General features: G+C 46.1%; 1 protein-coding gene across 1 annotated transcript in view; it reads right to left on the bottom strand.

Moving 5' to 3' along the window:
- Positions 1-12,473, bottom strand: part of PRDM6 (PR/SET domain 6) — a 101,765-nt gene that overhangs the window by 12,082 nt on the left and 77,210 nt on the right. The window contains exon 6 of the mRNA XM_046000422.1: positions 4,066-4,408. Coding sequence (XP_045856378.1) covers positions 4,066-4,408 — 343 coding nt within the window. The remainder of the gene's footprint in view (positions 1-4,065; positions 4,409-12,473) is intronic.

Below are 12,473 nucleotides of genomic sequence, written 5' to 3'. Positions count from 1 at the left end.
AGGCTCCTCCTACCAAACAGCACCTTCGAGGGTCGTCTTGCCCTCTGGTACCACCAAACCAATCACAGATGATGATACTCAACACAGCACAAATGTGAGGAGCTGATGGCGCACCCAGGAGGCTAAAAGGCAAACACGGGCCACACAAAAATCAAAAAGGAAACAAGAAAAGGACGCAACATAAAGATAAGCATTATAAAGACACTTTCTGCCGAAAATAAAAAGAAGACATGGTCATCCGAAAATAATCCACCGAGATTGAAGGCATTGCTTACCCCTTTCTGGAGCCCCCCCAGTGGGACTGTTGAAAGTTTCTGCAGCAGAAAAACAGAAGAGAAAAGGGATTTCTAACCTCCTGGTTCAAGCAAAAGGGATTTAAGCCATCCTAGGCTAGGTCATAAGATAATGCAAAACCCCCAAGTGTTTATGAAGTCCCTATATAAAATTTTGGTGGATTGACAACCTAACAGCTTCTTCCCTTTGAATTCATTCAGGAAAAGACAAAGTCAGTAACTTGGGAAAAAGGAAGAAGAAAATTGGGGGTCTGTTTAATACTAACAGGAAAAAAATCAAGAAATAACATCTCTGTGGTTCCCAGACCCTCCTGGACGTGTTTTCATCTTGAGTGCTAATTCCTACCTGGCCAGGTCAACTGGAATTTCTTTCTGCATTTAATGTAAATAATGTAGTAATGAAAAATGGTAATGCTGGCAACCCTAGGTGTCCCCAGATCTTTTTCTTTTATATCAAGGCAGAGACTTTTTGATGGTCTCTCACATGGAAAAACTCACAAATACAGTCTCTTTGATGAAGGTTCAAATGTCTTGGGTTTTGTGGCCAAATATTCTGTCTGTTGAGTGAAAAATCTTTTGGACCTCAGATTCAGGGGCCTGTTTCAAATTTGGACCTGTTTGAAACTCTAACCTCTTTACCCTCTGACTTTGTCTTCGATGTCTCTCTTTTTCGCCTCTGGTGCTAGCAAGATTTTCTTATCAAAATAAAAGCGTTTGAGTTTTTCAAACAGAGGGGAAACGGTCTCTGACTGGCACATCCTAAGCTTTGTCACTGCTGAATGGGCACAAACTGCCAAAGATGAAAAGCCAGCTCGTTTAGGAAGTCAATACCTAAAGAAAATACGTACATTCAGCAGTTGCAATTCTCCCCATGGATAATAAGAGAAAAGGCTCCAAATTTCAGGACCATCATATAGAAATCTGATGCCTCAATTTAGTTCTGGATATTTCTCCTATTTAGCAATTCACTCATGTGGTTAAGTATTATGGAGAATGTCTTTTGCTTCCAGACTTGGTAGTTCCGAGACAGCACTCTAGGGTCCAGAACAGAAAAGAGCTCTTCCAGTCCCACACGCTAAAAGCAAATTGGATACCTAGAGAGAAACAAGTGCATCCAAGGAAGTGGGTATCTTCCACTCTTTGCCCCTTACCTCCAATAATCAATTTGAATACGATGGGAGTAATTCAAGCGTCTCCCCAACACGACTAAGAAGCAATGTACCTTACTACTTTGCCTATAAAGGGCCTAATTTTCTTGAAGTCATAAATCTTGAATTCAATTGATCCATGAAGGACGGTGACCACTTTTCAAGCGTTGAACAACAAAGCACAGGGAAGGGAGAAGGACGAACCCACCTCTTGAGTAATTAGATCCCACTCTGCCCTTCTACCTGCGCACCAAGCGCCCACCACTGTACCTTATCTGGGAAGGCTGGCCACACCACACTTGGGCATCTGAGTCAAATAAGCCCATGAGGATCTCGCACAGGATGGAAATCTCATGCTGTTCAGACTTTTGCCAATAATTCTAAATTAGCTTAGAATCCGCACTGACCAAACAGTGTATCGAGATACAAAATGCATTTTGTATATGTAAGCTTTCTCCATCTGTCAGGTATTTTTCTGGCAGTTTACCCACATGCTTTGCAAATGATGATACTAGTATTTGATGGGACAGACTTCCTAGCGACTTGAACCATAAATACGCATACGGTTTTCTAAGTGTAATTAGGGTTGGATAAAATAGTCTGTTTCAGTATCTATTTACTGCGACCTATTCTCATTGTTTTACGGGATATTCAGCATGAAATCATATCATACTCAAAGCTAAGCTTTGGATTCCAATATCCGGAAACCTCCAGCCATCATTTCATTTCACTTTGCACGTTCAGTTTTTATGACAACGTTGCACCTGTGCTAACAGCAGATCCAAACACATCTGAATACACTCGATGTAAAGTGTTGACGATCACGCAAATTAATGCATCTTTTAATATTTAAAAAACTACGAAAATGCATGGCAAACTTTAGATAGATAGATCTTAAAGCTCTATGTACACCTGCAAGAGAGAGGAACTTTCAAAGAAAACACTTTCTGAGTGAGGAAAACATTTTCAAAACTTTCCTAACTCCTGTAAAGCCAGAAAGTACTAAGATGTTCGGATCTGGTGATATTTTTACTAGGGCCTCTCCTGTCAGAAGTAAAAGATTATAAAGACCCAGCTGCTTGGGGCACCTGCATGTGGCTCAGTTGATTAAGCGTCTGCCCTCAGCTCAGGTCACAATCTCAGGGTCTGGGGATTGAGTCCCAGATCTGGTTCTCTGCTCAGCGGGGAGCCTGCTTCTCCCTCTCCCTCTGCCTGCCGCTCCCCCTGCTTGTGCATTTTCTCTCTCTCTCAGTCAAATAAATAAAAATCCTAAAAAAAAAAAAAAAAAAGACCCAGCTGCCTTAACACCCATCATGCAACCATTTCAACATTAACTACAGCAATGCTCTGATGCTTAAGCAAGTGGTTTCTAGAATGGCACAAATTCAAACATAACACACATATAAATGTATGTGCATATGTACACTAAAAGGGATTCTTTTTATCATTTTAGAAGAGATCCATACCCTCTCTGCAACCCCTCCACTCTGTGTCCCTGCTGAGTTTTCTACGATGCTGTTATACTGTGCATGGCTGGGAGGGGACAGCCGGGCATAGAAAATAAGGCAAAGAGAGTATGAGTGACTTAAATGAATCAGTGGCCAAATTAAGAAAATAATTCAGAAGACCTGCTTCCGAGTCTCCCATCCTCCTTCCAAAAAATCCTTTCCGGCGTTTCTATTCAAAGTGCATTTTCAAGGCTATTCTTGGATATTTGGGGTTTAATCAAATTTTTCACAGCACATGAAGGAGAGGGAGAGAAAACACACTCCTTTCTTATTGAATTATTTTGATTTTTGTCTTTTGCGCTCCCAGCTATCCAGACTGTCGAATAAACCAGTTCTGATTCATAAATAATAGTTCCATTATATCTACTGTGCCACTCGTCAGAGCACCTGAAATTTTAATTCACTTGTTCAGCTAAATTTCATCCTCAGTTCATGGCCATAAAATTCTTTATTGACAAACTTTCAAACCAACTTTGACTCTGAGGTATCTAGTCAACATTTTTCTTCTGTGTGGATATTAGTTTATTGAATAAGTGGCATCTGTTTTCCTCCACATCACTGGCCGAGTAGGTATTTCCTTTTGACAGCTTTGCAGGATTTATGGCTTTGCATGCTCTGAAGAAAAATAGTACTAAGCAAAAAATTCCAATTCATTACCTCTTAGTACTTAATTAAGTTCATACCCACGGCACACTGGAGGTGAACCCTGAAATGCCCGTGACAGCAAGCAGAGCAGCCAGCTATATTATCTTAGGAAGACAGAGAGGATTCCGATGAGCTTGACCTCATTTTTCCAGCTATGATATTCAGACGTGTGCCGTCTACTTCGCTCCCCGTTGGATGTGGGCAGAACAGCGTGGAAACCAAGAGCAGAGTCCTCCCCATAACCATGGCCGTTCCCACAGCCCGTCTCGCCAGTACAGTCCAGCAGGGGCTCCACCATTCATCTGTGCCCTTCCAGAACGCACGCACCTCCCGTCGCGGGGTTCTCCCCCACCCCGCCCCTCCACAGCCCCACGCATGCACAGCGCGGCCGGAGGAGGCGCCCGGAGCCCGGCGGGCAGAAGACAAGCCACGGGGTCGCCCTGCGTGGGGAGCAGCGAGAGTCGGGGTTACCTGTCGGGGTTCTGCGTGCACACGTGCATCTGTAGGAGGATCCGCTGCGTGAAAGTCTTAAAGCACTGGCCGCACTTCCAGAGATGCCAGTCGCTGAACTCCGAGTGGAGCTGGCTGGTGGAAGTCGGGCTCGCGAGCACTCGCTGGTTTTTCACGTTGATCTGGTTAAATCCCGATTCCATGGGCCCGGACTTGTCCAGGAGAGAGAAGTTCCTGGTGCAGGGAGTCTGCGGGAAGACCACGGAGCGCTGCTGAGTGGCGGGGGGCAGCTTGCCGCTCTTGCTGAAGGGCTGCAGGACGTCCTGTCTGCACATGGCCTCCGTGACTGTAGAGGGCACGTTTACTGGGAGAACAGCAAGAGGGTGACAAGATCAGTTTCGCTGGCCTTGAAAATAAACACAATAACACACACTTTAAAAAAAACCAACATTCCTACAGATCAAGATTTTAAAATTTTTTCTGGACTCCAAAGTAACACAGGAACAGACTCTTTGCCTGGGGGTGGGGGGTGGGGGGAGAAAGCAGGCCTTGCTGCAAATGCCTAGCTCCCTCAATGCCTACTTATTTAGCAAATACTATACGTTCAGGATCGTTGGCACGCTGTCTTTGCCTCACAGAGTTCACTTACGGGTTGAGGCATAAAGACTTCAGAATGAGACTCCACACTGCGTCTGAGGTTTAGAGGGCATTCAGAAGGAAAAAACCAGCAAGGGAGGGGGAGAGAAAGGGTGGCTGCCCACAGAGGATAAACGTGAGCAGTGCTGAGAAGGTAGAGACCCAGGCCTTCGGGATTTCAGGCCTTCCACTGGACCTTGCCAGCACAGAACATTCCAGAAGCACAGGCTGAAAGATGAAGGCAGCAATGTGAAAGACACCTGGAGACAGAAGTCTGGCACCTTGGTGGGACGGTGATGGAGACGGGCTGACCAAGCAGGAATGGGCTCTCAACACCGTGGGAATAAGGGGTACAAGAGGGGGTAGATCTCAGAGGCTCCTTAAAGTCCAAATAAATAAAAGACGTCAGACCTGGGAAACAGACACAGAGTGTTTCTGTACAGAACGTGCAAGAAAAAAAAAAAAGCAAGAAAAGTGTTCAGGGTGGGTTTGAGTCAGGTGTGATTTCCAGACGGGGTGCAGCGACTAAGGTACGAGTGGGGGTGGGCAACAGAGTAGGGGCCGGCAATGCGGGTTTGGAATCAGAAAGACCAGGGTTCAAATCTTGACTCTGCCTTCTGTTAGCTTGGTGATCTTAGGTAAGTTATTTAAAAAAAAAAAAACACCACAAACCTCCCTGTGCCTCAGTTTCCCCATCTGTAAAAGGAGGCCAGTGGGAGTAAGAATCCTAGAAGTAACAGGAGCATGGAGAAGTGACTGAGATGTCCTCTATCTTAACTCCACTACCTATATGAGCCTTGGGACGGCTGGCAAGTCTGAAAGTCGAAATCCCCAGTTTTGTCCTTGGCGAAACGTGAAATGGGTCACCCTAAGGATTAAGTCAATGCACAGACAGGATTGAGAAAATGCCACGGTTGCCACTCCACAGATGTGGCGCCCTAGGAGCACTGGGTTCATCTTGAAACCTCCCGTTAGGACATGTAAATGAGACAATGAAAGCGTCCTTCATAATGCCTCCCATCAACAGTGAACACCCTTCCCGCCACTGTAGAGAAGAGACTGGAAGGAGGGAAGATGGATGTGGACTGCAAAGGTGGGGAAAGAACTAGAAGTAAGAAACACTTCTGAGGAAGGGAGGCTAAGAGAGGTGAAATCATTTTCTTTTTTTAAGTTGTTATGATGCTAATAATCTGTCTCATGCACTTGCTGGTCAATTCACACGGGCAGAGGGGATCAGAACCTAATACACTTTGAAACTACCGTTCCTGTTTTAAGTAACTACTGCATTGATATAACATGCATCGATAACATACTGGTTATTTCAGGGGTCAAAGAGATGAAAGGGTACAGGGTGGGCAAGAGAAGAAAATCAAGAGACCAAAAAATTGGAAGAGGTTGAAGGGCAAAAAGACAGGGGATGGGAAGGAAACCATGGTTCAAGGTCACATGGAAGAACACAGATGACCTGGGGGCTTCTGTCCTTCCCTGCCTCAGACCATCACAGAGATGCCTATGTAGCAAGCAAACTCAAGCGAGTTCAACAGCAAAGAGCGAGGGGTGGTGGACAGTGACTACCAGGAGGCTCCGTGTTTGGGTGGACAGGGAGGTGCCATTCTCAGTGGAGAGTGAGTGGATACCGTGTTGCCATTAAGGACTCTCCCACGCAGAGAATGTTCTGTAGAATCACAGCTATGATACAAATCCACCAAAAGGAACAGCTCTGTTTATGGGGCTCTGGCAGCACGGCCCATCCTGTCTTGGGAAGGGAAAAGAAAGCGAGAGACTGGCAGGCCTGGGGAGACCCTAGGGTCTGTGCAGCAGAATGCACATTTATACTCGCAGCAGAGGCTCTTAAAAAATTAAATCAGGGGTGCCTGTGTGGCTCAGTTGTTAGACGTCTGCCTTTGGCTCAGGTCATGATCCCAGAGTGCTGGGATGGAGCCCTGCATCAGGCTCCCTGCTCAGCAAGGAGTCTGCTTCTCCCTCTCCCACTCCCCCTTCTTGTATTCCCTCTCTCGCTGTCTCTCTTCCTCTGTCAAAAATCAATCAATCAATCAGACTCTCTTGATAGGACCTGGATATCTGAACTTTTAGAAACTCCCCCAAGTGCTTCTCATGGACCATCAGGTTTGAGAATCACGGATCTAAACCAAACCTCTCTTCTTAAGAATCAAAAAAGCTGAAGCCCCAGAAGGTCCAATACTGGCATCTGCCCAGGGTCACACAGGCAGTTAAAGACAGCTGAGCTGGAATCTTTAGCCTTCTAACTTACAAGGCATTTTTTTTTCCTGGCCACACTTGTGTCTTGTCACTGCTCACCAGCTGTGTTTCAAAAATAAAAGGAACATTTTTTGGCTAGTACAGTGTTTTCTGTGTGTGTGTGTGTGTAACTATAGCCTATAAACATCTATGTCATATACACATACATGCTATATATACACCTTTACACACCCATGTACACGTTCGTGTGTGTCTATCTTTATCTTATAGGTAAATATTTACAGGTAATTTTGACCTCTGAGGCAAAAGTGTATAATCAATATGAAATCTGTCCACACATTTTAGGCTTCCAAAAATAAAAAATCATTGCACACAGACTACTACTCTCAAAATCGGCATTGAAAGGTAAGGAGGGATATTTGACACAGGGGCTTAGTCCTTTCCTAGCAAAAGGTAACAGCAGCATCGTCAGAGATCAGGGCAGAACCCGTTTTGTGTTGCCTGCTTATAACTAATCCAGAAGCGACAAATTACAGGGGAACCCACGCATTTTCAGGCAACACGAAGCTCTTGCAAGGTGGTAAGCACCAGACCAACAGGAAGGCACGGTGGAAAGATCGTTGAATGAGGATACCACCAGCATGCACGAGTGCAGGTTCACCGGCCAGAAGCTTCGCCATGGGAAGAGGAATATAATGCCTTTGGGGGAAATTAACGCAAAGGCGACTTTACGTATAGATTGTAAATTCTGACTTCTCACCTCTCCTGAAAAATAACCTAATAAATTAATTTTCACAAAAATGGTTAAGGTCACATCCCCTTTATACGAAGCATGAGAATTGGTGGGCAAATGAATTTAACTTTAATGATCAATGTCAACATGGTAATAAAGAAGAATTTACACCAGTTTGTATAATAATCTGGGATATATGGGATCCGAGGTAGTAAGAGTATCAGGCAATAGCGGTGCAGATGGCTGGAATTAAATTATGCTCTGTCTCGTTACTGCCTTCTCTGTGATGCCTGAGAGCAGAGGTAATATGCTTTTATACTTTAAGTAGCAACAATGAGACACTACTCCCTTTTTGGTATATGCTCCTTTACTCTAAGTATGACTCAATTCAATCCTGCTGAATGAAATGTGTATGTAATACAGAGAGAAGAAAAAGTAAGGACGGGAACAATAGCAATGAATCTGAGCTCTAAACTGTCCTGCAGAGCTTCTACACATTTCCATAAGACCCTAGAAATCGAGGGAGGATAGCTTTTCATTTTTTATTTATTTTTAAAAAGATTTTATTTATTTATTAGAGAGAGAGAGAGAACACAAGCAGGGGAAGCAGCAGGCAGAGAGGGAGAAGCAGGCTCCCCACTGAGCAGGGAGCCCAATTTGGGACTCAATCCCAGGACCCTGGCATCATGACCTGAGCTGAAGGCTGATGTTTAACTGATTGATCCATCCAGGTGCCCCAGGCGCCCCGAAGTATAGCTTTTTAAAGCAGGACTTAAAGGACACTGAAAGCTGTTCTTCCTGAAAGGCAGCCTCACTGCTGCCTACGACAATTCAAAGTGTTTACAAGACACAGGACCTTTTCAGAGAGGGGACAGCCCATTCAGACAAATGCAAGACACCCAGAGGTGACTAACCAAAGTGACCTGACAATGAAGTGCTTTCTACACAAAGACACACCCGGCTAGTACAGTCTCTTCCGCTTACCAGACAAAGATGGAAAAGTAGAGAGCAAACTCTCAAAGGCCTAAAGGATCCATCTAGTGTCAAGGAACAACATGAACTCCTCCAACCCAGGCAAATGAAAAGACTGGGAACGGCAAATGCCGAATCCCTAAAACAACCCTTTGTCCATTCATTCAGCCCACAAATACCCAGTGAGCGTCTGTTCGGTGCCTGACACCCCGGTGCTGCCGGTTCCAGTGATAAGGGAGCCCCAGCCCCTGGCCTCATGCCACTTACACTCCAGTGAGAGACACAGATATCAAACAGAGTCTTTACAGATAAGTACTTTCTCTGTTTCATCAAATCTAAAATGCCATTAATTGCAGGTTGCTCCATGAACTATCACCATTCACTGCAAGGCATCTCCCAGGTTCAGAAAGAACAAAATGGGAACAACGTATGTGTGTTGCCACAAGCATGATACATGTTATGAGAGAAACAAAGAGGTACCTAGAAAGCATATCACTTCTGTGGCTACAAACGCAGTGTGAGGGGCAGCTTCCCTAAGGCAGTGACCTTGAATGTGAGTCCTACAGGGCGTGCAGGTGTCAGGTGGGAAGGAGAAAAAAAGACAATGCAAGAAGATGAAATGTGGGCAGTTCAGCCATAGTGTCTGTGTGGATGCTGAGCGGGGAAGGAGTTCAAGAGAGGATGTAGGGTCTGTAACAAACTGAATGGGGCATGGCCAGTCCAACAACGCTCAAATTCTCATTCTGTCAAGCATGATGGGAGCCACACAAAATACTTTCTGGAGACTCTATACGGCCCATGGGCTATTGTACTGAAGAACTGGGGATTCATTATAAGAGTAACGGCAAGCCAAGAAAGGGTTTTAAATGAGGGTATGAGGTGATGAGATTTATGCTCTAAATGCATCACCACTCTACACTGTTACATGAAAAAGTGAGGTGCAGAACAATGTATATAGTACATTACTATCTGCAGAAAAGGGCAAGGAGAAGAGCGAGAGCCAGAGAAAGTGAGGGAGAATATGATCTAATAGAGAAGGTGCGCGTGTGTGCGCGCGCGCGCGCGCGCGCACACACACACACACACACACAAATGTCTGGAAGAAGATCTGGTTATCTATCAACTGACTTCTAAGGGGATTTATATGTCCACAGTACTTTCTGGATTTTGATCTATGGAACCAAATTCCCTAGCAACAAAGCATATGAATGAGCTGAAACAATAAAATAAGCAAATCAATGAGACTTCACTTGGGCTGCTGTGATGCCACCGGGGAAAATGCGACGTGCTGGAGACTACTGCATTGGTCCGTGCCAAAGCTGATGCTCACGTTGACCGAGGGATAGCAGAAGAGGTGAAAAGAAATGCACTTAAGAATATCCAATCAACAGGGCTTTGTAACTGACTGGAGAGAAGGGTGAGTGAGAGTGAGGTGTTGGAGTTTCTAGAAAGAACTGGATGAATGGGGGTGAGCTACTGAACTGGGAGAGAAGCAGAATGATTTCAGTTGTACATGCTGAGCTGGACACTCTGGCGAGACACCAAATGCAGAGGTAGAGTAGATAAGTGGACAAGTTTATGGGGCTCAGTAGAGAGATCTGGATTGGAAATGCAAATCTGGGAATACCTAAGTCGGGTAGCTGGGGAAAAGACTCTGAAATGGAGATTTGCAGTTCTGAGGGCAGGAGGACCATGTCCATGGAGGAGATGGACAGCTCCGGAGCTAGGGAGGTACTTCCCAGTTCTCTGCTCTGGGACAGGTGAAGCAGTCCTTAGTAGCCCCTACATCGACCGGCCATGGACATGGGCCACATGGAAGGGGAGCACGGCTGAGGGCAGAGATGCTCTCTTAGACAGAAGGTAATTCCTGGAGACAAACTCATCTGCTAGCTGAAAGCCCCTTATTCTCCCACAAACTGGGGGAATGAGTGCCTCGAGCTAATAACAAGGTTGCAATCTAGGTAGCACACCTCGGCATTCCCAAGCACCCAGAGAGATCAAATCCTTCACGACAGTGGATATGCCTGTGTGTTTTGGTCATTTCTTGCTGTGGGTGCTTTCCCAGTGGTGCCGTCTTCTGCTGGGAGTCCCTGCAGATACAGAGGCATCCCTATGGGGTGGTTTCTCTTCACTTCTCCTAGCACCCTACAGGTTTCTGCAGCTCTGCACCGATCTTTGTTTGTTTGTTGGCCCAAGGTTTCTATAGCCGGCAGGCAGTACAAAATCCAGCCCCATGACACCGCAAGGGCCAGGGCTGGTTTTTACAGAGCAGCACTCTGTTCTTCCCTGAGATAGCTCCTTGGCTTCCTGGAGGGTGGGGAGTCTTTTTCAGGTCCTCAGTCAGGGATGGAACAGTAACTTCCAGTCCTTGGACTTACTGAAGAAGGGCAATCCCAACTTCACACGGTACACAAGGGGCCTAGAACCTGGACTCCTCCCAACTATACTAGCGCTTGGCTCAATCCCCCTCAGCTTGGCCTCATGCCCACGGCCACGTCACCAGGTTCCTGCACTGTGTTTGCTGTGTTGCTGTGTGCTCGCGTGCCTTCTTCTAGACTTGAGGACAGGGCCTGAGCCTGTCATTCCAGGGCTCCTCATCCCAGTGCTCGACCCAACAATACTGTAAGCTTCTCCAACTTCCAGACGTAAGACCTGAGCCTGGGCCTAGCTCCTCCCTGTCGGCCGGACTGCAGGAGTGAGGGGCCCTATGCAGAAGAACCCCTCTTTGTTTCCTGCTCTGTATAATCGAGAGAAAGAGGCAGCGCTGATGTCATTGTGGGAACCACCACAGGGACGAAGAGGTCCACATTCCGCTACCTCGGTGTCACAGGCCAAGGCAGAAAGAGCAGCAGGGAGACTTGTCGAACATTTATTCCATTTTTTTTTTTTAATTTCCTCTGAAATGAATATGAACACACTATGGTCTTTACACTCGGTGGGAGCTAATCCCCCACCGGAAGCTCTGGGGAGCCTCGTTCCTCCTCACGGAGGCAATCTGTCGACACAGGCTTTCCTTCGGGCTCTTCTGAAAGGCCCACGGTGGATGGAGCGGCTCTCTCCTTGGAGCTCTATTACATTTACAACCCCGGTTTTTTAAAAAAGAAAATAACAGAGGAATTGCTTCCAGAACCCCAAGGTCTGTGTGAAACGCTGCCTTTTCTGTGAAGCCCCGCAGCTTTCAGGGGCTTGGCTGGGCCCTTGAGGGCACCCACTGTTTCACGGGCGCCCCCGGAGGGGACGTCACTCGAGCCTCAGCCCACCGCACCCGCTCAGGAGGAAACGTGTACTTGCGTCGTTGAAAGGACCACGGGAGGAAAATGATCTTTTAAGACGTGAAAACGCTCAGGAAGTATTATTCGCTAAGTAAAATCACATTTCCCTTGAGTGTCCTGGGCCACGTAACCATTTTGTTAACAAAGGAAACTACGGGGCGAGATGTTTCATCCCTTCAAATAATGGCGACAAAAGTCTCCAGACTGTTCCGGGAGGCGCTTATTAATTGGTGCGTGTCTGTGGCCCGACAAGGAGGCTCTGCTGAGGCATTTTGTCACCTAAGTCTCTGGTATCCAGAAGCCTCTTTTTTTAAGGTACCTGATTTATTTTGTGGCTAGCTCAGTGGGATAAAAATTGTCTTAGAATTGCTAATCCAGTTGAGATGATTTAAATTACTCAGGGCTGTGGAAGGCTATCTGTTAAATTATCTGTCCATGCCCTTTCACACATTTGTGATTTTAAATCACACCGAGTATTTTCTGTGTGCAGAAGAAGGAACCCACATTATAAAGCATTCCCGGCGCTCTCCGCGAATCCCGTGGAATGAGAATCCATCATAGAGTTAAAGTCATATATCTCCCCTACGCTATCTGAT

This window comes from Meles meles, chromosome 3, assembly GCF_922984935.1.
Source record: "Meles meles chromosome 3, mMelMel3.1 paternal haplotype, whole genome shotgun sequence".
NCBI classification, from domain to species: Eukaryota; Metazoa; Chordata; class Mammalia; order Carnivora; family Mustelidae; genus Meles; species Meles meles.
Note: the sequence above shows the minus strand (reverse complement) of the source record. Positions and strands in the feature narration are given on the sequence as shown.